This window comes from Populus alba, chromosome 3 (genome assembly GCF_005239225.2).
Source record: "Populus alba chromosome 3, ASM523922v2, whole genome shotgun sequence".
Taxonomy (NCBI): domain Eukaryota; kingdom Viridiplantae; phylum Streptophyta; class Magnoliopsida; order Malpighiales; family Salicaceae; genus Populus; species Populus alba.
In genome coordinates, this window is record NC_133286.1 from 2,881,622 (window position 1) to 2,902,179 (window position 20,558).

Consider the following 20,558-nt stretch of genomic DNA (forward strand, 5'->3'; position numbering starts at 1 on the left):
CTTTGATCAAAGAAGGTCGCTAGAAGGGATCTCATGTTTCAGCTTTGGTTAGAAGAGGTCGCCAGAAGGGATCTCATGGTTCAACTTTGGTTAAAAGGAATCGCCAGATGGGATTCAAGGTGGACTGAGCTATAAATATAGTTGTTTGGTTTTGCTTAAAGGAGGTCGCCAGAAGGGATCTCATATTTTGGTTTGGTTAAAGGAGATCGTTAGAAGGGATCTCACATTTCAACTTTAGTTAAAGGGAATCGCCAGATGGGATTTCAGGTTGATTAAGCTACAAATATAGTTTTTTGGATTTGGTTAAAGGAGGTCGCTAGAAGGGATCTCATATTTTGATATTGGTTAAAGGAGGTCGCCAGAAGGGATCTCATATTTTGATATTGGTTAAAGGAGGTCGCCAGAAGGGATCTCATGTTTCAGCGTTGGTTAAAGGGAATTGCCAGATGGGATTCCAGGTTGACCGAGATATAAATATAGTTTTTGGTTTTGGTTAAAGGAGGTCGCCATAAGGGATCTCATATTTTGATATTGGTTAAAGGAGGTCGCCAGAAGGGATCTCATGTTTCAGCGTTGGTTAAAGGGAATCTTCAGATGGGATTCCAGGTTGATCGAGATACAAATATAGTTTTTTGGTTTTGGTTAAAGGAGGTCGCCAGAAGGGATCTCATATTTCAGATTTGGTTAAAGGAGGTCGCCAGAAGGGATCTTATATTTCCGCTTTGATTAAAGGAGGTCGCCAAAAGGGATCTCATATTTTATTTTTGGTTAAAGGGAATCGCCAGATGAGATTCCAGATTGATTGAGCTATAATTATAGATTTTTGGTTTTGGTTAAAGGAGGTTGCCAGAAGGGATCTCAGGTTAACCCAACCATAACACCGATATTAGCTTTGGCTAAAGGAAATCGTCATATGAGATTTCAGGTTGGCCAAACTACAAATATAGATTTTTTAGTTAAAAGAGATCGCCGGAAGGGATCTCGGATGGAATTCCATGTTAATCAAACTAAAGTTAGAATTCAGAAGATCGCCAGATTGGGATCTCGAGATGACTAAGTTTTGATCATAGTTTTTGGGCTGAGGATTGCTGTAAAGATAAGGTATCAGATCGATCAAGCTTCGACAAGATCAGTTTTGGAAGTTCAATTTTGGTTTATCTTTATAAAACTTACTGCGCAAAACCTCTGCTCCGTAAATATTATAAAGAGAGGGCATCTGTTGTAACCCATTTTTGGGTCCCCACACAAAAATAAAAATAAAAAATATAATAATAATAAAATAAAATAAAATAATAATAATAATAATAATAATAATAATAATAATAATAATATAAATAAATAAATAAATAAATAGCCAGAAGAAATTAGAAAAAATAATAGGAGGCGGAGCGCTCAGAAAATGGTCAGAAAAATTGGTTAAGGAGGTTAAAAATACAATGATGGAAATTTTGACAATATATTCTTGAATGATGAGAGCCCTGTTGGAAAAGAAAATTTCAATTTTGAGGAGAAAAGTCCAAAACTGGATGTTTATGGACTTAATTGGATTTTATTAAAGGTTTAATTGAATTTATAGAGGGTTTGATTGCAAGAAAAATGGATTTTTAAGTCAATTTGGGCTTTAATTGGAAGAAATTAAAGTTCTGGCGTCAAATTATAATTTTTAAGAGTTTATTTGGTTAAATCAGGGGCTTAATTGCATAAATATTGAAGTTTAATGGCCAATTAGGGACTTAATTGAGAAAATCCAAAACCAAGGACCAAATTGGAAAAGACGCGTAAATATAGAGGCTGTAATTAACAAAATCAGGGGCCAAATTGAAGAAATTGGAAGTTTATTGATCAATTGAGGGCAATTGCATAAATCAAAGGCTAAGGACTGAAGTGAAAAACGCGGCCAACTATAGGGGCGAAGACGGAAGTTGAAAGGGATGCAATTGAAATGAACAAAAGATAATTAAGGGCTGATTTGAAAATTGACGCGTTCTGGCGCCTTGTTTTATTTAAATGAAACGACGCATTTTGTATAAAACGACGCCGTTTCATGTTGAAAAAAAGAAAAGAAAAAAGAGAGAGACCATAACGGTGTCGTTTTGAACAACACTGTTCCTCTTTCTTCTTTCCCTGAACGTGCAGCAGGGGAAGAAAGAAAAGTTTTGTTTTTTTGCCTCTCTCTCTCCCCGCGTGCTCTGCCAAAGACCCAAAGCCCATGCCCTTTGATGATGAGGAGCCAGGGGAGCCGCGCCTTGCCAGCGGTACCCACTGGCAAACCGACCGGTGCTGCCCTGCCCCATGCGTCACAATAATTAGCCCCGCTGCTTTGGCTCAATAAATAAAGGGTCAACACCAACATAGAGGGGAGAGGACGAACCGAAAAGAGGGGTGAAAAATCGAATACAAAAAAAGCGAACCAAAAGGAGAGAGAAAGGACCGAACAAGAGAGAACCAATAGTAAACCCAAAACAGAAAGGGAGGAAAAAGTTTGAAACAAGGTAGAAAACTTAAAAAAAAAAACACAGCAGGAGGATAAAGGGAAACCACCGAAAACAAAACGAAGAGGAAAGCACACGGAGGAGAAAGGAAGAGCAGTAACCTCTCCCTCCGCCGCTTGAAACAGTAGCACCGCTGCTAGGAGTCGCCGTCCGTGAGCCACGACACCGCCACCGGCCTCCACCGCAGCACCACCAACAAAGTAGTCCGACTAGCAGCACCGCCTCCTCCGCGCCAGGTAAAGTCTTCTTCCCCCTGCATTTTTTTTTTCACTGTATGCGTTTTCCTCCTGCATGCAGGAGAAGGGGAGGGGAAAAATAATTCCCCCCTGTTGGTTTTCTTGGAACTGGGCCAGGTTGGTTCTGGCCCAACACTAATGGGTTTCTTTCGCTGGGCCAGGCTGCTTCTGGCCCAACTTTGATGTGTTTGTGGGCCAGACCGATTCTGGCCCAGCCTTGCTATCTGGGCCGGGTCTGGCCCAGACTAAAGAGAGATTTTGTTGGGCCGAGATCGGCTCAATCCCCTTTTGGGCCGAGATCGGCCCAACCCTTTTTTGGGGCTGAGTCCGGCCCAGTTAGCCCAGCCCAGCCCACTTAATATTATATATTATAATGTTTTATATTATTTATATATATAGATATATATAAAATAATAATTAGAAAAAATCTGAAAAATCCTGAAAAAATATTGTTGATTTTCCTGCATATTTTTATCAAAATAGCTTAACATTGGTTTTTATTTTTATATCATAAAGATACAAATCCAGTATTAAAATACCTGGTTTTTGTCAAAACATTAAAAAAAAAAAAAAAAATAAAAAATATTGTTGATTTTCCTGCATATTTTTTTTTTATCAAAATGGCTTAATATTGGTTTGTATTTTATACCGTAAAGATACAAATCCAGTATTAAAAATACTCGATTTTCATCAGACATAAAAAAGTGTATGTGTGTGTGTGTGTATATATATAATGTTTTTGTTTTAATGCATACGACCTAGTCTCTCCAAAATAAAGAAAAAATCATCACATCATATTTTTCATACCACAAAAGAAATTTCAAAAAAATATATGTCTTAGCATGCATTTTGGCTTTAACAACAAGTTTGTTAGAACCACGAGAACTAGGCCAATATTTCAAAAATTCTAAAAAAATCTTTTTGTCTTCTTCTAGTATTGGGGATTATGAATTTATACGTAAAAACGTATTCCTGATATTAAAAATATAGTTTTTATGTATATATATATATATATTTATAGACGGTAGAACGGTTATGATTTTACCCGATAAGATATGGACCTCCTTATTGAGGAGGACTTTTCTTGAATCTGAAACAGACCAACAATTAGAATAGGATAAACATCTTAGCTTTTTTATCAGACAATTAAACAATGCAGCTTACCTTAGGTAAGGCGTATTTGGGGTGCTAATACTTTCCCTTTATGCAACCAGTCCCCGTACCCGATCTCTGAGACCAGTTAGGGTTCCTAGTGACCAAAATACTAGGTGGCGACTCCCATTCCATTTTCTACCAATAAACAACAAGAATTTCTTGTCTCCCTATATTTGCTAAATAGATATAGATTTACATTTTAGATTTAAAGTGGGACATATATTTTCGCCACGACGCTGTACACGTGTGACATGCGTCAGGAGGTATGAGAGTTGCCACTTAGTTGTTTGGTTTAGGGTCACTAGAAAACTCGAGTATATACTATTCTTATCAGAAAATCCAAGGGTAAAGCACTGGTTATGGCTAGAGAAGGTATTAACACCCCTAGCATAAAGAGGAGGGTAAAAGGGTATTTTAAATTAAAATAAACCATATGGTCCATAACACAAAAAGGGAGGGTTAAAGTGGTAAAATACCTTAAAACCCTAAAACCATCTCTATCTCCCATTTGTCTTCTATGTGCCGCCAACAAGGCACCTTGCCCTTGCTACCAGTGTGCTTTCTAGCAACAGCCAAGGCTATCGTTGCACCAAGCAACAACAGCCAAGGTCATTGGTGCCTACATGCACACGAGGCTCAACACTGCCAGCAACATCTAGCACGCCTGGCGCTGCTACCAATGACAACGTTAGACATCGCTACATATACTTGTTTTGTAAAAAAATCTGATTTCAAAAAATCATGAGAAAATTTGACTTTTCAGAAAAAAAAATCTTTATTTCGCACATAAAATTAATTTCTAATTAACACTAATAAAAATTAAAACATGTGATCAAACAATCCTAATTTATCTAATGAAGGCTCTAGTCCCACTATTGGGTTTCCATAATGGCATACACATAGTAGAAACAATAAAAAAAAAAATATTCGAGAGTCAACAGGATCCCGTTAGACAAATCTAGAATTGGTTTTGATGACCGATCCAAACGTTGACACTCCCTATTTCTAGCTTCATGTATGACCCTATATTTAGCAATACATGTCAATGAACGCGTTGGCTATGATCACACTGATTCGTTGTGTTTTGTAACGATGGTGTAGTTTCAATGGATTCACCGACCAAATTCCAAGCAATCCAATTGACCACAAGCAGAGAGCACTATTGGTGGGAGAAACCACTGGTGGTAGCTTTGAAACACTCAGAGGGGATAAAACACAAAATTTTATTTCAAGAACAAGAAGCTTACAATAAGAAAATAACACAAAAGCTTAATACACACCCTCTCTCTTTCTTTCTAGTGTTTCTCTCTAAACTCTTCACTCATAATAACATAAACTTAGCTGCCTATTTATACATAAATTGAGAATAAGAAAAAAATCAAACTTCAAGTGTGAAGGCGGCTGTCGGTATGCTGCTGGGTGATGACAGTTGATAGCTGGCGGCTAGGTGGCTGGTCGGTGACAGCTGGTGGCTGGTGGTTGGGCGGTGGTTGCCTTCCTTGACCTTCTAGATTGATTGAGTTTAATTCAAAAAATCTCTCCTTTAAACTCAATTGAGGGATGTCATGCTAAGCATGAACTTTAATCTGATAGATATTTCTCCCTTCAATGGCTTTGTAAAGATATCTGCAACTTGATCATTTGTTTTGCAGGGTATTAGTTCGACTTTATTCTTCACATGCTCTCTGATAAAATGATGACGCATATCAATGTGTTTACTTATTTCATGATACACCGGGTTCTTTGCCAATGCAATAGCTGATCGATTGTCAATATAAATCTCTGTAGGATTTTCTTGAGGAAATCCTAAATGCTTCAGCACATTCCTGAACCATATTAAATGGCATACGGCTGAGTTGGCAGCAACATCCTCAGCTTTACAGCTTGATAACGTTACAATTGATTGGTTCTTGGATGACCATGTGAAAGATGTATCTCCCATGAAAAAGACAAACCTTGTTGTGCTTTTCCTTTCATCTAGATCTCTACCCCAATCACTATCCGAGTAGCCTACAAGATTGAAGTTTTTACTTAAGGTATAAAACATACCTTCATTTATTGTGCCTTTGATGTAACGAAGAATTCTCTTGGCTGTATTCAAGTGAGATTGGTCTGGTGTCTCCATATATATGTTGATAAGTCCAACTCCGTAGAGTATATCCGGTCTGGTACATGTCAAGTACCGTAAGCTTTCTACTTGCTTCTTTCTTCACATTTATTGTTGCTGGTAAATATCAAGTCATCAACATATAGGCACGCAAATAATATGCTGCCATTTTGCTTCTTTCTTCACATATATTGTGTGTTCATATGGATATTTTTCAAATCCATTATCTTGAAAATACCTGTCAATTCTGGTATTCCAAGCACGCGGAGCTTGCATCAAATCTAGAGAGCTTTCTTCAACTTGTATACCTTGCCTTTATTTTCAGCTTCAATGTATCCAAGTGGTTGTTCAACATAGATCTCTTATTCTAGGAAGCCATTCAGAAATGCTGACTTCATATAAAGTTGATAGATTTTCCATTTATGTTGTGCAGCTAGTGAGATCATCAGTCTGATTGTCTTTAGCCGGGCTACTGGAGCAAATACTTCTCGATAGTCAATGCCTTCTCTCTGTTTGTAGCCTTTAGCCACTGATATTTCTTTGTATCTTTGTACTTCTCCTTTTGCATTCTTCTTCGTCTTGTAGACCCATTTGACACCTATTGCTTTCTTGTTTTCTGGTAGATTAGTCAGCTTCCAGGTATCATTCTTCTCAATGGCATGTATTTCTTCATCCATTGCTTTTATCCATTTCTCTTATGTGATAGCTTTATTGAAGCTAAGTGGGTCACTATCTGCGAAGAAACAAAATAGAGTTGTATCTTCCATGACTTGAGTGGCATCGTACAACTCTTTTAGATTTCTCATCCTACTAGGTTCTTCTGATGAGGATGCTGATGGTGGTGTTGATGATGATTCTGGTGTGTTTCTCCTATTGAATACAAGGAATCTGTGTACCGGACTTTGTGGCTCATTTGCTGGCAATATTGGACCTTCTGCAAGTACTGTTGGTACTTCTTCGTCTTCAAGGATCAAATCAGTGCTAATCCATTTGACTGCTTCTTGGTCATCATTCCATTGCCAAGATTTATCTTATTTAAAGATAACATCTCTACTCATAATTACCTTCTTTGTGATGGGATTATACAGCTTGTATCCCATCCTTCTATCACCATATCCAACAAAGATGCATTTCTCGTTTTTATCATCGAGTTTGGTCCTTCTTGCATCTAGGACCTTTGCATATGCCACACAACCAAAGACTCGTAGATGAGTAACACTTGGTTTATGACCACTTCATGCTTCTTCCGGAGTGACAACTTGCAAACTTCTAGTTGGGCAGCGATTCAGTAGATACACTGCACATAATACAGCTTCAGCCCAATATTGTTTGAGTAGCTTATTTGCTTTGAGTAGACTTTTTGCCATGTCAAGAATTGTTCAATTCTTCCTCTCAGCTACACCATTCAGTTGTGGTGTATAAGCTGGTGTTTTATGATGTCTGATGCCTTGTTGTGTACAAAAGACTTCAAAATCATTTGAAGTGTATTCTCCACCTTGATCAGATCTCACGGTTCTGATCATATAACCACTTTGCTTCTCAATAATTGCTTTAAAATTTTTAAAACAATCTTCTGACTTCCTCTTCAGAAAGTATATCTATGTCTTTCTACTAAAATCATCAATAAAAGTAAGGAAGTACCTATTTTGTCCAGTCGACATAGGCTTTATGGGACCACAGACATCTGTATGCACTAACTCCAGTGGCCTATTTGGTTTCTAGTTGACTTCTTTGGCAAAACTGGATCTATGATGTTTGCTAAGGACACAACTCTCACAGATTTCATCTGGATGATCAATGTGAGGCATACCTTTGACCATCTTCTAGCTTGCTAGCATCTTCAAACTCGTGAAATTCAGATGTCCAAGCCGCAGGTGTCAAAGCCACTCTTCACTGTTGGTAATGGCACTCAAACACTTTGCTGCATCATATTGGATGTTTAAAGGAAACATCCTATTTTTGGACATCTTCACATAGGCAATTAATCTCCCATTGTAGTATGTAATTGTCAGATGACAATTCTGTGTGAAAAGTGTATAACCTTTCTCCATAAGTTGAACTATACTTATCAAGTTCTGCTTTATGGCTGGGACATAGTAAACATCGGCGATGTAGCTATGATCGCCATTCTTCAACTTGATTGGGATGTTGCCTTTACCTTTGAATGGAACTTTTGAGGTATATCCAAAAGTAACTAGACCTTGTATGGTCACATCTAGATCACCAAATAAATCTCGTTGGCCACACATGTGATTGTTGGCTCTAGAATCTACATACCAAATATTCTCTTGTTTCTCTCCAAGTCCTTGTTGGACAAATAATGCAGCTCCTCCTCTGTTATTGACATCCTTCTCTGCATAGTTGGCTTGTTCACGTATCTCTAATGGAGTTTTCCTTCGATATTTAGTGCTATAGTGCCCAAATTGATTGCAACTATAACACTGGATATTCCTCTTGTCACGGTTATTATAACCGTCTCCTCTTCCTCTAGGAGTGAATGCTTGTTGTCCTCGACCTCCTCTGGTGGTGTTTCCACTTCTTTGGACTCTTCAATAGCGACAACAACAAAATCAAATTTTGGATCTAGGGATCTCAAAATTTTCTCAGTAATTTGAGAATCTATGATGGCTTCTCCATTTCTTCTCATTTGATTGACTATCACCATAATTCTTGTGTGATAATCAGAAATAGATTCCGAGGACTTCATGTGCAATAATTCAAATTCACCTCGCAAAGATTGAAGACCAATCTTCTTAATTCTGTCAGCACCTTTGTATTTTTGTTGGAGAGCCTCCCTTATTTATTTTGTTGTTTCTACAGAAGCAATGATCTCAAACGTGTCTTCATCAAGACCTTGATAAATAATGGTCTTTGCTTTGTTGTCTTTCTTTCTATTGGCTTTTAGGACTTGCTTCTGTGCCTCTTGTAGAGCATTTTTTGATTCTTTGGACTCTGGTTCGTTATAACCATATTGCACAATATCTATACACTCTTGTGAACCATGGAATACCTTTAATCTGATGCACCAACTATTATAGTTGTCTTTGGTTAGCTTCTGGATGAGTGTTTGTGTACTTTCTGTAGTTATTTTGCTCTTTGAATGACTATATCACCTTCTAAGAGTTGAATTTGGCAAAACAAACACTGTAGATCGATCTGAAATGCTCAAAATAGTAGGGAACCAATCTGACTTTGTTGAAATTGGGTCAGAAATAGGGTGAACCGGTCAAAAAACCGATTATGTATGTTGAGCGATTCGTTGGGGTTGAACCGGGAATATTTTAGGGAATATTCTATCGGCTCGGCTGGCGACTGGTGAGCAGCTCGGCTAGGTGGTGACTTAGGCGGTTTAAACGGCTCGACGCGGCTCAAATATGGCGCCCGTGAACTCCACTCGTCTTCTTCCTTTGGGTGCGTCACTGCGTGTGGGTTATAGTGATCGAACTTTCAGGCGGCACATGTGGGCTACCTCCGTCTTCGATGAAGTTGATTTTTGCACCAGTGAGCCGATAGAATATTCCCTAGAATATTCCTGGTTCAACCCCAGCCAACCGCCCGACATACATGCTTGTTCACCCCATTTCTGACCTAATTTCAACAAAGTCAGACTGATTCCTTACTATTTTGAGCATTTAGGATCGATCTATAGTGTTCATTTTGCCAAATTCAACTCCCAAAAGGTGATATAGTCATTCAAAGAGAAAACTGACTATAAAAAGTATAATAGTTGGTGCATCAGATTGAAGACATTCCGTGGTTCATAAGAATGTATAGATATTGTGCAATATGGTTATGACGAACCAAAGTCCAAATAATTAAAAGATGCTCTACAAGAGGCACATAAGCAAGTCCTAAAAGGCAATAGAAAGAAAGACAACAAAGCAAAGACCATCATCTATCATGGTCTTGATGAAGACATATTTGAGATCATTGCTTCCGCAGAAACATTAAAAGAAATATAGTAGGCTCTCCAACAAAAATACAAAGGTGCTGACAGAATCAAGAAGATTCGTCTTCAATCTTTGCGAGGTGAGTTTGAATTATTGCAAATGAAGTCCTCAGAATCTATTTCTGATTATCACACAAGAATTATGGTGATAGTCAATCAGATGAGAAGAAATGGAGAAGCCATCACAAATTCTTGAATTACTGAGAAAATTTTGAGATCCCTAGATCCAAAATTTGATTTTGTTGTTGTTGCTATTGAAGAGTCCAAAGAAGTGGACAAATTGATAGTGGATGAGCTTATGAGTTCTTTGCAAGCTCATAAGTAAAAGATTGTAAAAAGAAATGGAGATAAGGCCACTAAGCATGCCTTACAAGCAAAGTTGTCTCTCAAAGACAAATATGAGCAACAGGAGACTTCAACAAGTGGATATACCACTCAAGCAAGAAGTCAACAAACACGAGGAGGATTTCAACGATTTCAAGGAAGAAGATCTTGGAATACAGGTTTTAGAGGAAGAGGTGGTAGAAACACCACCAGAGGAGGTCGAGGACAACAAGCATTCACTCCTAGAGGAAGAGGAAGCAGTTACAATAACCGTGACAAGAGGAATATCCAATGTTATAGTTGCAATCAATTTGGGCACTATAGCATTGAATGTCAAAGGAAAGCCCCATTAGAGGTACGTGAGCAAGCCAACTATGCAGAGAAGGATGTCAACAGCAAAGGAGCAGCTGCATTATTTGTCCAACAAGGACTTAGAGAGAAATAAAAGAATATTTGGTATCTAGATTCTGGAGCCAGCAATCACATGTGTGGTCAACGAGATTTATTTGGTGATCTAGATGAGACCATACAAGGTCTAGTTACTTTTAGAGATACCTCAAAAGTTCTATTCAAAGGTAAAGGTAACATCCCAATCAAGTTGAAGAACGACGATCATAGCTACATCGCTGATGTTTACTATACCCCATCCATAAAGCAGAACTTGATAAGTATAGGTCAACTTATGGAGAAAGGTTATACACTTTTCATGAAGAATTGTCATCTAACAATTACAGACTACAATGGGAGATTAATTGCCTATGTGAAAATGTCCAAGAAGAAAGAAGCAAATGACATCATATTATTTGCGTGACTAAATGTTGATGACTTGATATTCACCAGCAACAATCCTACCATGTTTGAAGACTTCAAGAAAAGCATGGTACAAGAGTTTGAGATGACAGACATTGGTCTAATGTCACATTTTCTTGGCTTAGAAGTAATGCAGAAAGAAGAAGGGATTTTTGTATCCCAAAGCGGTTATGCCAAAGATATTCTTAAAAGGTTCAAGATGGAAAGCTGCAATCCGGTATCAACTCCAGTTGAAAATGGCATAACATCCCTTGATTGAGTTTAAAGGGGAGATTTGTTGCATTAAACTCAATAAATCTAGAAGGTCAAGGAAGGCAACTACTGCCTAGCCACCAGCTGTCACCGACCAGCCGCCAACCACCAACTGTCACCACCCAGCTGCATGCCGACATGTTCTTTTCTCAGTTTCAGTGCTTCATTATTGAATTACTCTCACTATTCCCATTACATTCTGTGAATTTTAAAGGACTAGACATGTTTCTTGATGGTTGTTTGCTTGCTTGCTTCAAACTTCTTTACAAAAGAAAAGAAAAAACTGTCCTCTTGAGACATCACAAAACCAATCAAACTTCATATAAACTAGGAAAGAAAGGGGAAGTTGGAATCTTGAGCTTTTAGGCTAATGGTGGAGTCCATGTTACAATTGCTTTGCTCAAAGAAATCCATTCCGGGCGTTCTGTTTTTGCAATTGAAATAAAATATTTTAATTTCATAGTATTTCAACATATGGTTTTTATTTTAAGAGTGAATATATATATATATATATTATATATATATATATATATATATATATATAATTCAACAAATTTAATTTCAACTTAAATCCATATATAAACTCAATTTAAATTATAAAATTCAAATTTCAAAACTAATAAAAAAAGTTGGAGTTGACCAATATGATCCAATTAATTCGATAAGTTCAAAGATAATCTTGATGACCGATAAAAATATAGTTTCACGAAAAAAAATTCAAAATGTCATATAATTTTTTTAAAAAATATTGAAACGACAAACATATTGGATCGACTTGGGTCAACCTAGATTAACTTTTCAAATCTATGATCCAGGTCATGAGACTATAATAACTTCAAATAAAGCAAATCAAAACAAATTATACAATTTAATTTTTAATAAATTCATTATTAAATGATGAAATTAAAAAAAAAAAATCTAATTTAAAAAAAAAGCATAAAAAATGACCTTTGAAAACAAAATTATGAAAATATTGCAAGGTTTTTCTAAATTTTTAACCTGAAATATCATAACATATCTGAAGATTTCTAATATAATTTTAGCTTGATTTAATGGTTGAATGGTCGTATAAAAAAAACACTCTTGGAAACGGAATTTGAGATCAGTACATATATACATGTTAGAGACAGAATCTGATCATATATAATTAGTTAAATCCATTATTGCTGAGAATTACATGCACGTAATACATATTCAAGAAACTAAGAACAGCAACATTTTTATTTAATTAGACTCAAACACTCAAACATACATAAATTTACACACAAAAAAACGCCAAACTTGGGAATTCATTCTTCTATATATATCTGGATATGGCCGAACAGCCACGCTCCATGCAAATAATAGCTAGTCAGCTCTTGTCACTTCAACCCAAACCTCCTCACCAAACAGCTTGAAACTCCTCCTCTTAGCTTCAATCCTGAACTGTGACCCCAGGTTCTGGTCATCCTCACGATGAAGAACAACCTTGTCACCAACTCTCAGTCCATAATCAGCAACAAAATCACGCCAGCCCATAGAAAGCTCTGGCTTGTCATATCCTCCATTTCTCTTCCGGCAACGAATAACTCGAAGCTCACCACAGCTATCTTTAACATGCAAATCAACATAATTATTTCCAGCAAAATCTAAGTACTGCAAGCAATGAGCTGGGAACGAGAACCGAAAACGAACATCAGTATCTGTCAACACTTTGCTGAAGATCTGCATTTTTTTTCTCAAGGGTCGTAAAAAGAGAGAGAAATGGTTATGTTTAAGCTATCTGCTGGATTGATATGGTTTCTTGCTGGGAGAATTGATACAGTTTCTTGTAATTTATACTAAAAACTAGCTAGCTACTGTATTCACGGTAGAAAGACATCGAGCGAGAGATTTCGGAAATCTTGTTCATTTGATCGATTTCGCATGGCGTTATTTAAATCTTGATGGATTATTTGTAAATGGAACAAGAGAAACGCAGGCTTATGACTAAGCTTTTTCAAAGACTAAATGAGCCAGGAGGTACGCTCGTATTGCCTCTCGTGCACCTCGTTCGTTCTAACTTGCGAAAACCAAACACTTGCTCAAGATCTTGCATGCTTGTCTAAGTGTTTCTAGAGCTTTTTGGGCAACATGGGCAATGACCAAGGACCCCATTTAATAAAAAAACTACAAGAATAAATAAGGTTTGTTTTTCAATTATATTTTATGAAATGAAAATAGTTCTTTTTATTATTAGACATACATGAAGAATAATAAATTAAAATATATTTCTTAAAAATTATATTTTAAAAGGTTTATGGAGTTATTAATCACGCTCAATAATTTTTACAGTGTGCAACTTAAATATGAAAATGGAGATTTATATAATACATTGCATAAGATTTATTATCAGTTAATTGTATTTTGCCATTATTATTGGCTCTTGTGATTTTAGATAAAGCTGGTTCTTGATCTTGCAGGCATGTGCTCTAAGTCCGCCCAAAGTTTCATCAAATCCTGCGTTTTCTTGAGATTTCTGCGAGATTTTTGTTCGAATAAGCAACAAGGTTCTTGTGATATTTTTGATGGGCAAATCCTTCCATGCGTGTCCAAAATTCGAAGTCATTTTCAATTCAGGGTCCACGATATATTTTTTATAATATAATAATGCTAGAATTTTGCTCGATCTCCTCAGCATGCATCGAGTAATCGCGTTTGGATTTCGAGTTCGACTGATTTGAAATGCTCGGTAGTCCAAACTCCAAAGAATAAATGGTGTCTGTGCCATCGACCGAGACCGTCAGCGCTATGGGCGTGCAATGACGTTTTACTCCGAGGATAGATAGTTTAGACACCAAAAGAAAAACTCCGAGGATAAAAACGAGCCAACCCATCTCGAAACAACATAGCAGAAACAAAACCCATCTTTCGAATACCACAATGAACTGATTTCCCTCCTAAAACTCTCAAAAACTGCTCGCCGCACGCTTTGAGCGCAGCAACAAAGCTCCTACAGTCCATTTCAGCTCCATTCTGAAGCATTTGGCAGAAAAACAAGAAGCCACCATTGCCCATTTTGGCTTTAGAGTAGCCTCTAATCATGGTATTCCAAATATAAGCACTGGGTTTGGTATCTGCGAAAACAGAAGACGAGCATGATTTATATCTGCAGTGTGAGAGAAGGCAAAAGGCCAAGGCAAGACAAAGCTCGGGGGTAGATTAGCCAGACTATAAAGGAGAAGGACTTATTTGTACTTGTTCCAAGAGTGTGAGTCAATTATTATTCAAAATAATTGAATGGCATCTTGGCTTAAGCTCCTTCAATTATTGCTTTCGAATATTCTCATGGTATTCCTCTTTGTTTTTGTGGATCCAATTAATAAGCAAATCATGGAGACTTGGCTGTTGACCTCAACACTCTCGTCTGCTTTGACTCCTTCAATATCTTGGATGTGAACCAGCTTGGAATATTGGGTGCTCTTGTTTTTGATACATGTAAAGAGGTAAGCTAAGCATCTCTTTCAAGATCTCTCTAGCTGCTGCAGCGATGCCAAATCGCTTTCTTTCTTCAAGTTCCTTAGCAGGAGTATTGTATAGCAACCAACTTTCTTTGCGTTTTGCTCCAGGTCTGGGCCAGTTTTGATGCCTTCTGTGAATCCCTCCATCTGGGCTTATCAAAAGAGGAGGAGGAACGAAGTAAGTTTCTCTTCTCAGTTATGTATGATATGGTTTCAGTGCTTCTTTATTGAATTACTCTCACTATCCCTGTTACGTTCTGTGAATTTTAAAGGACTAGACATGTTTCAATTCAATACTGAGCTAGTTTCTTGATGCTTCAAACTTCTTTACAAAAGAAAAATAAAGAAAAGAAAACTGTCCTCTGATGTGAATGAGTAAGCAAACTTCACATAAACTAGGAAGGAAAGGGGAAGTTGGAATCTTGAGTTCACAGGCTAATGGTGGAGTCCATGTTACAATTGCTTTGTTTAAACAAATCTGTTCCAGTTAGCGTTCTGTTTTTTCATGTTGTAGTTTCATAGCGTTTTGACATATCGTTTCAAACCGTTTATAATTCAAAATATTAATTTAATAAGTATAATTTCAATGTAGAACCACAATTTAAATTTTAAATAGTAGTATAAAAGTTGGGTTTAAACCGGCATAACCTCATCAATTCAATAAATTTAAAAATAACCTAAAATCCTGGATGACTAATAGTAATATAATTTGGCTAAAATCATTCAAGACAATAACATATTAGATCGACCCGAATAAATCTGAGTTAACTTTTTAAATTAATGACCCGGTTCAGAAAACTATAATAAATTTAAATAAACCAAATCCAAATAAATTATACAGCTAAATCTATCAATGAATTAGTTCCCATGATTTCAAAAAACTATATATATATATATATATATTATATATATATATATATATATATATATATTATATATATGTGGAGTCCCTTTGGTTTTAAATCAATGGAAATCTTCATTTTCAGACACTTGAAAAGCGCACAAAATAGAAAAAAATAAAAATAAAAAACCTACAAGGTTGAAAAACCTGGAAATGTACGTAAAAACCTGAAGAAAAAAAAAACATAACTCTTTGGAAACGTAATTTGAGATCAGTACATGTATAACTCATACTATTAGAGACAGAATCTGATCACATATAATTAATTAAACCCTTTATTAATGATGGGAATTTCATGCACGTAATACATATTCAAGAATTGTCAGCTTACTCTAAATTGTCAGCTTAAAAAAACCCACAATATCAGATCAGATTAAAAATAAAATACACAATCTCAGATCATGATTATTATGCTTGACATTTCTCTCTGTATTATGATATTGACCCAAATCCACTATATGGCTGGCTGCTCAAGAGGCATTGTTCTGTGTTCGAGCTCGTTCGTAGTTTCATGGCGAATTTTGCCTCGAAAAGATTCATTTGAGAAGACAAGGTAATCAAGAGTGTCTTTGCCTATTATTATATATATAGCATTTTATCAATTTTCAACAATAAAACCGTTCTGATTTTGGCAAAAATAAAAATAAAAACCCAATCTATTTTATTTGAAAAGACGCATCAAATTTCACGAACAAATTGACCAAAGAGATAGCTATTATCTATGCTTAAATAGAAATCGTTACATAAATATGACCTATCATACCAAATTAAATTTTGATTAATTACTGATAAAGTTAATCAAGAGTGTAATTTGCTCAAACCAATAATATCAATATAATAAATCATTTTTTTAATAACACTATAAAGATAGATTTTGTATATAATTTAAAAATCTCAAATGAACAAGTCATATTTTTCTTGTTGATAAGTTTATAGATAATATTGAATGGCAAAAACCCAATAAGATAGCTTGAAAGGGTAAATATATATAAAATTTTTAAAAGAACTATAATTTTTGATCTAGGTATACGATTGGCGAAAATCATATTAATTCAAAAAGCTTATTTAGAGGTCCACATTATAACGGTAGTTTTCAAGGTCAAAATCTTATTTGAAGAGCTACTGTCAAATCCTTTTGTGATTAAACCTCTAGATTTGTCTTAGATTGCTTATGTTTTGGAAACTTTGTCTTTTCTAATTATATTTTCTTTTTATTTTGACATCATTTATGGATTTATAGTTTTTTTATTTTCATTTTAGGTAGTGGTTGACTATTTAGACTATGTTTTTTTTTTTTTTTTTGAGATTTTGGAATCAGTTATTATTTATCAATAAAATATAAATTTTGAGTTTCCCTGCAAATTTGCTATCTTTATTATTTTTAGGGTTTTTTAGAGTTAAAAAGTCATAGTTCTCACCATATGTTTTGTTAGGTGGTATTAGAGCATGTTAGTGTGACTGATGGACAAAGTCAATAATAATCATCCTAGTGACATGGTTCAAAGGTGAAGGTCATCTAGGGTGATGTGGGGACCTAGGAGGCATTTGAAAAAAGATTTGGAATTATAGTTAAAATGAATAGATAGGATATTTGATGACATGATTGATAATTTTTAGCAATTGCTAATAGGTGACACAAATAAAAATTGTGATGGTGAGAGGGGGGCCTATTCTCCTACACCAATAAAAAGAAGGATAAACAAGATTATGGAGGATTTGTCAAACATGGCAATAATAGGTATTGAAAACGCTACCCAAACACGAATGAGTTTCTCTTTTAAATAGACATTTCTATTTTCAAAAAGGATCTTGATATTGAAGAGTTTTTTTATTGGATTACTGAGTGTGATAGACTTAAATATTACATGAACATCTTAGGAGAGAGGATTGTGAAATTGGTGGAAATTAAATTAAAGGGAAGATCGTCTTTTTGGTGAAAGCATTAAGTGGAGATAGGAGAGAGGGAATGCAAAACACTTGTTAGATCTTGTTTTTTTTTTTTTTTTTTTTTTTTTTTTTTTTTTTAAAAGAAGAGTTATCAGATCAATTTTTACCCCTAATAGTAATATCTGTGCAGGCATTATTAAGAGTACTCTAGTCCACATGGATAATGCTAAGTTTTAGAGATTGGTTAAATGAAATTAGTTGCAAAAGATGAATAAACAATAAGTAGCATGATTTTAAAAGGACTAAGGCTGACTATTAGAGATAAGATAGGGACGCAAGTGATCTTTATCCTATATGAGATGTGAAATAGAACACTCAAGCATAATTACTCTTGAAAATGAGGGTTGACAATAAGTTTTATCTATTAATAAAATTCAAACTTTGAATTTCTATATAACTTTGTTATCTGTACTCTTTTTAGAGTTTTTTTAGAATTGATAAATTCTAGTTCTCATTGTACACCATGTCAAATAGCATTAAAATTAAGTTGGCCTAATTGATAGATAGAGTCGATGAAGAATATCCTAGTCGCATGGTTCAAGGGTAAATGTCATCTATAATGTTGTAAAGGCCTAAGAGTAAACGTAGAAAGATATGGGATAGAAGTTCAAACAAATGGAGATGATATTTGATGACATGATTGACTATTTTAAGCAATTTCTAATAGGTGGTGAAAAGATAAATCATGGTGATAAAGAGGAACATGATAAAAAAAATATACTTCGTACTAACCAAAGCCCGACTTATTCCCAGACACCAATAAAGATATGGATACAAAGGATCTTAGAGGCTTTGTCAACTATGGTAGGAATATGTATGACAATTTAATTTTACCCACATACTAATGAGTTTTGTTTGTAGGTTGGCATCCCTAGTTTCAAAAGGTATCTTGTTATTGAAAAGTTCTTTGATTGGACTACTAAGTGTGATAAACTTAAAGATTACATCAACGTCTTGGAGAAGATAATGATGAAATTGGTGGCAATATAAATTAAAGGAAGGAGTGTCTTCTTAGTGGAAGCGTCTAGTGAAGATAAGAAAGATGTAATATAAAACATCTATCAAATCTTAGTTTCAAATAAGAAATATATTGCGTGATTAATTTTCACCGTTGACTACCAGTAGTATCTATTTATAGATTATCAAGTGGGGTTAGAGGATCAAAAAATAGTCTATGAAAATATTGGTAAGTTTTAGAGCTTGGCTTCATGGAATCAATTGCTAAAAAAAGAAGAAGATGCAAATGCTGTGATGTAGTAGACATTAATACTTGTAATTTGATTTTTAGGAGGCATTGACAGTTTAATGTAGATGCTAAACACTTAGTTAGGGATAACTTTTATAAATTCTATAAAAATTGGTTTAACTATATATTGGTTCTAATAAAATGAAAAGTCAAACCCAAAACTTATAAAGTAGAGGGGAAGACTTTCATCATCATTATTAGTTTTAGTAATGGTAAAGGAAACATATAAAACTAAATAAACACCTGCACTAGTAATGAAGACATTGGTGGTTGATAAAGAGAATGAGCATAACTTGAACATACTAGAAGTTATGAAATCATTTGTTGTAACCTAATTTTGGATTCACCAAGATTTTCTTGAATGTTATTTTATTTCTATTATTATTCATAAAAATCCAAAAAAAATTAAGAAAAAAAGTTTAAAATTCAAAAAATATATTTTTCTTGAGTCAACCGCATTTTCCATAAAAACCGAGTTCACCGGGTCAAACCATGTCAACCAAGGTAAAAAATGAGTTTTCATGACGTTTCGGGTCAAAATCGTCATTTTCGGTCAAAACCATCAGTTTTCATAAAAACTGATTTCACCGGGTCAATACGGGTCAAACCATGTCGATCAGGGTAAAAAATGAACTTTCATGACATTTCGGGTCAAAACCGTCATTTTCAGTCAAAACCGTCATTTTCCATAAAAATCAAGTTCACTGGGTCAAACCATGTCGATCAGGGTAAAAAATGAGTTTTCATGATGTTTCGGGTCAAAACCGTCATTTTCGTTCATAATCATCATTTTTCATAAAAACCGATTTCACCCGGTCAATATGGGTCAAACCATGTCGGCCAGGGTAAAAAATGAGTTTTCATGACGTTTCAGGTTAAAACCGTCACTTTCGGTCAAAACCGTCATTTTTCATAAAAAACCGATTTCACCTAGTCAATACGGGTCAAACCATGTCGATTAGGGTAAAAAATGAGTTTTCATGACGTTTCGGGTCAAAACCGTTATTTTCGGTCACAACCGTCATTTTTTATCAAAACCGAGTCCATCGAGTTAATATGGGTCAAACCATGTCGACCAGGATAAAAAATGAGTTTTCAGGTTGTTTCGGGACAAAACCATTATTTTTCGGTCAAGACCCGGTTCACCAGGTTGATACCCATCAAATGTTTTTTTTTTTATTCCATATCTTTTTTTGCCGTTGAAACGGGCTTTTTTCTAATACTGATTTGAATTTTTAATTTTACCTATATAAATATTTATTATTATATATAATAAAACAAAATCAATAATTCAAAAATTTGTCAGCGGAGTAATTGCATAATCGATGGAGCAGTTGGGTTGGATACAATTATATTTTTTACACGTTGTCCCCTCTCAGTGGCTATAAATAGCCAGTGAGAATTCTAGTGAGAATTCGACACAATTCGACACAATTCTAGTGAGAATTCGACACAATTCGACACAGGGAAGGAGAGAAAAAAAAAAAAAAAAAAAGAAAGGAAGAGAAATAATTGATTTGCCACTATTCATATTTTTTTTAGTTTTTCTTAACGAGAGTAGGATATTGTTTAAAAAAAAAAAAACAATTTAAAAAATACCAAACATATCCCAACCGTTGGATTCAATAGTGTTAGTTATGGACCTTTGATTTAATAAGTT

At 35.3% G+C, this 20,558-nt stretch overlaps 1 protein-coding gene, 1 long non-coding RNA gene and 1 pseudogene across 2 annotated transcripts; 2 read left to right on the forward strand and 1 right to left on the reverse strand.

Annotated features, from left to right (window-relative positions):
* Positions 1-12,516: 12,516 nt before the first annotated feature.
* On the reverse strand, positions 12,517-13,467 carry LOC118046072 (uncharacterized). Its single transcript, XM_035054830.2, has one exon. It carries the CDS (start codon positions 13,033-13,035, stop codon positions 12,673-12,675), a length of 363 nt encoding a protein of 120 aa, XP_034910721.1. The 5' UTR covers positions 13,036-13,467; the 3' UTR covers positions 12,517-12,672.
* A 591-nt stretch (positions 13,468-14,058) lies between these two features.
* Positions 14,059-20,558, forward strand: part of LOC118046070 (probable plastid-lipid-associated protein 4, chloroplastic) — a 30,438-nt pseudogene continuing 23,938 nt past the window's right edge.
* Positions 15,743-18,754, forward strand: LOC140954313 (uncharacterized). Its single transcript, XR_012169416.1, has 2 exons — positions 15,743-16,258; positions 18,514-18,754. It is a non-coding gene; the product is annotated as an uncharacterized lncRNA (long non-coding RNA).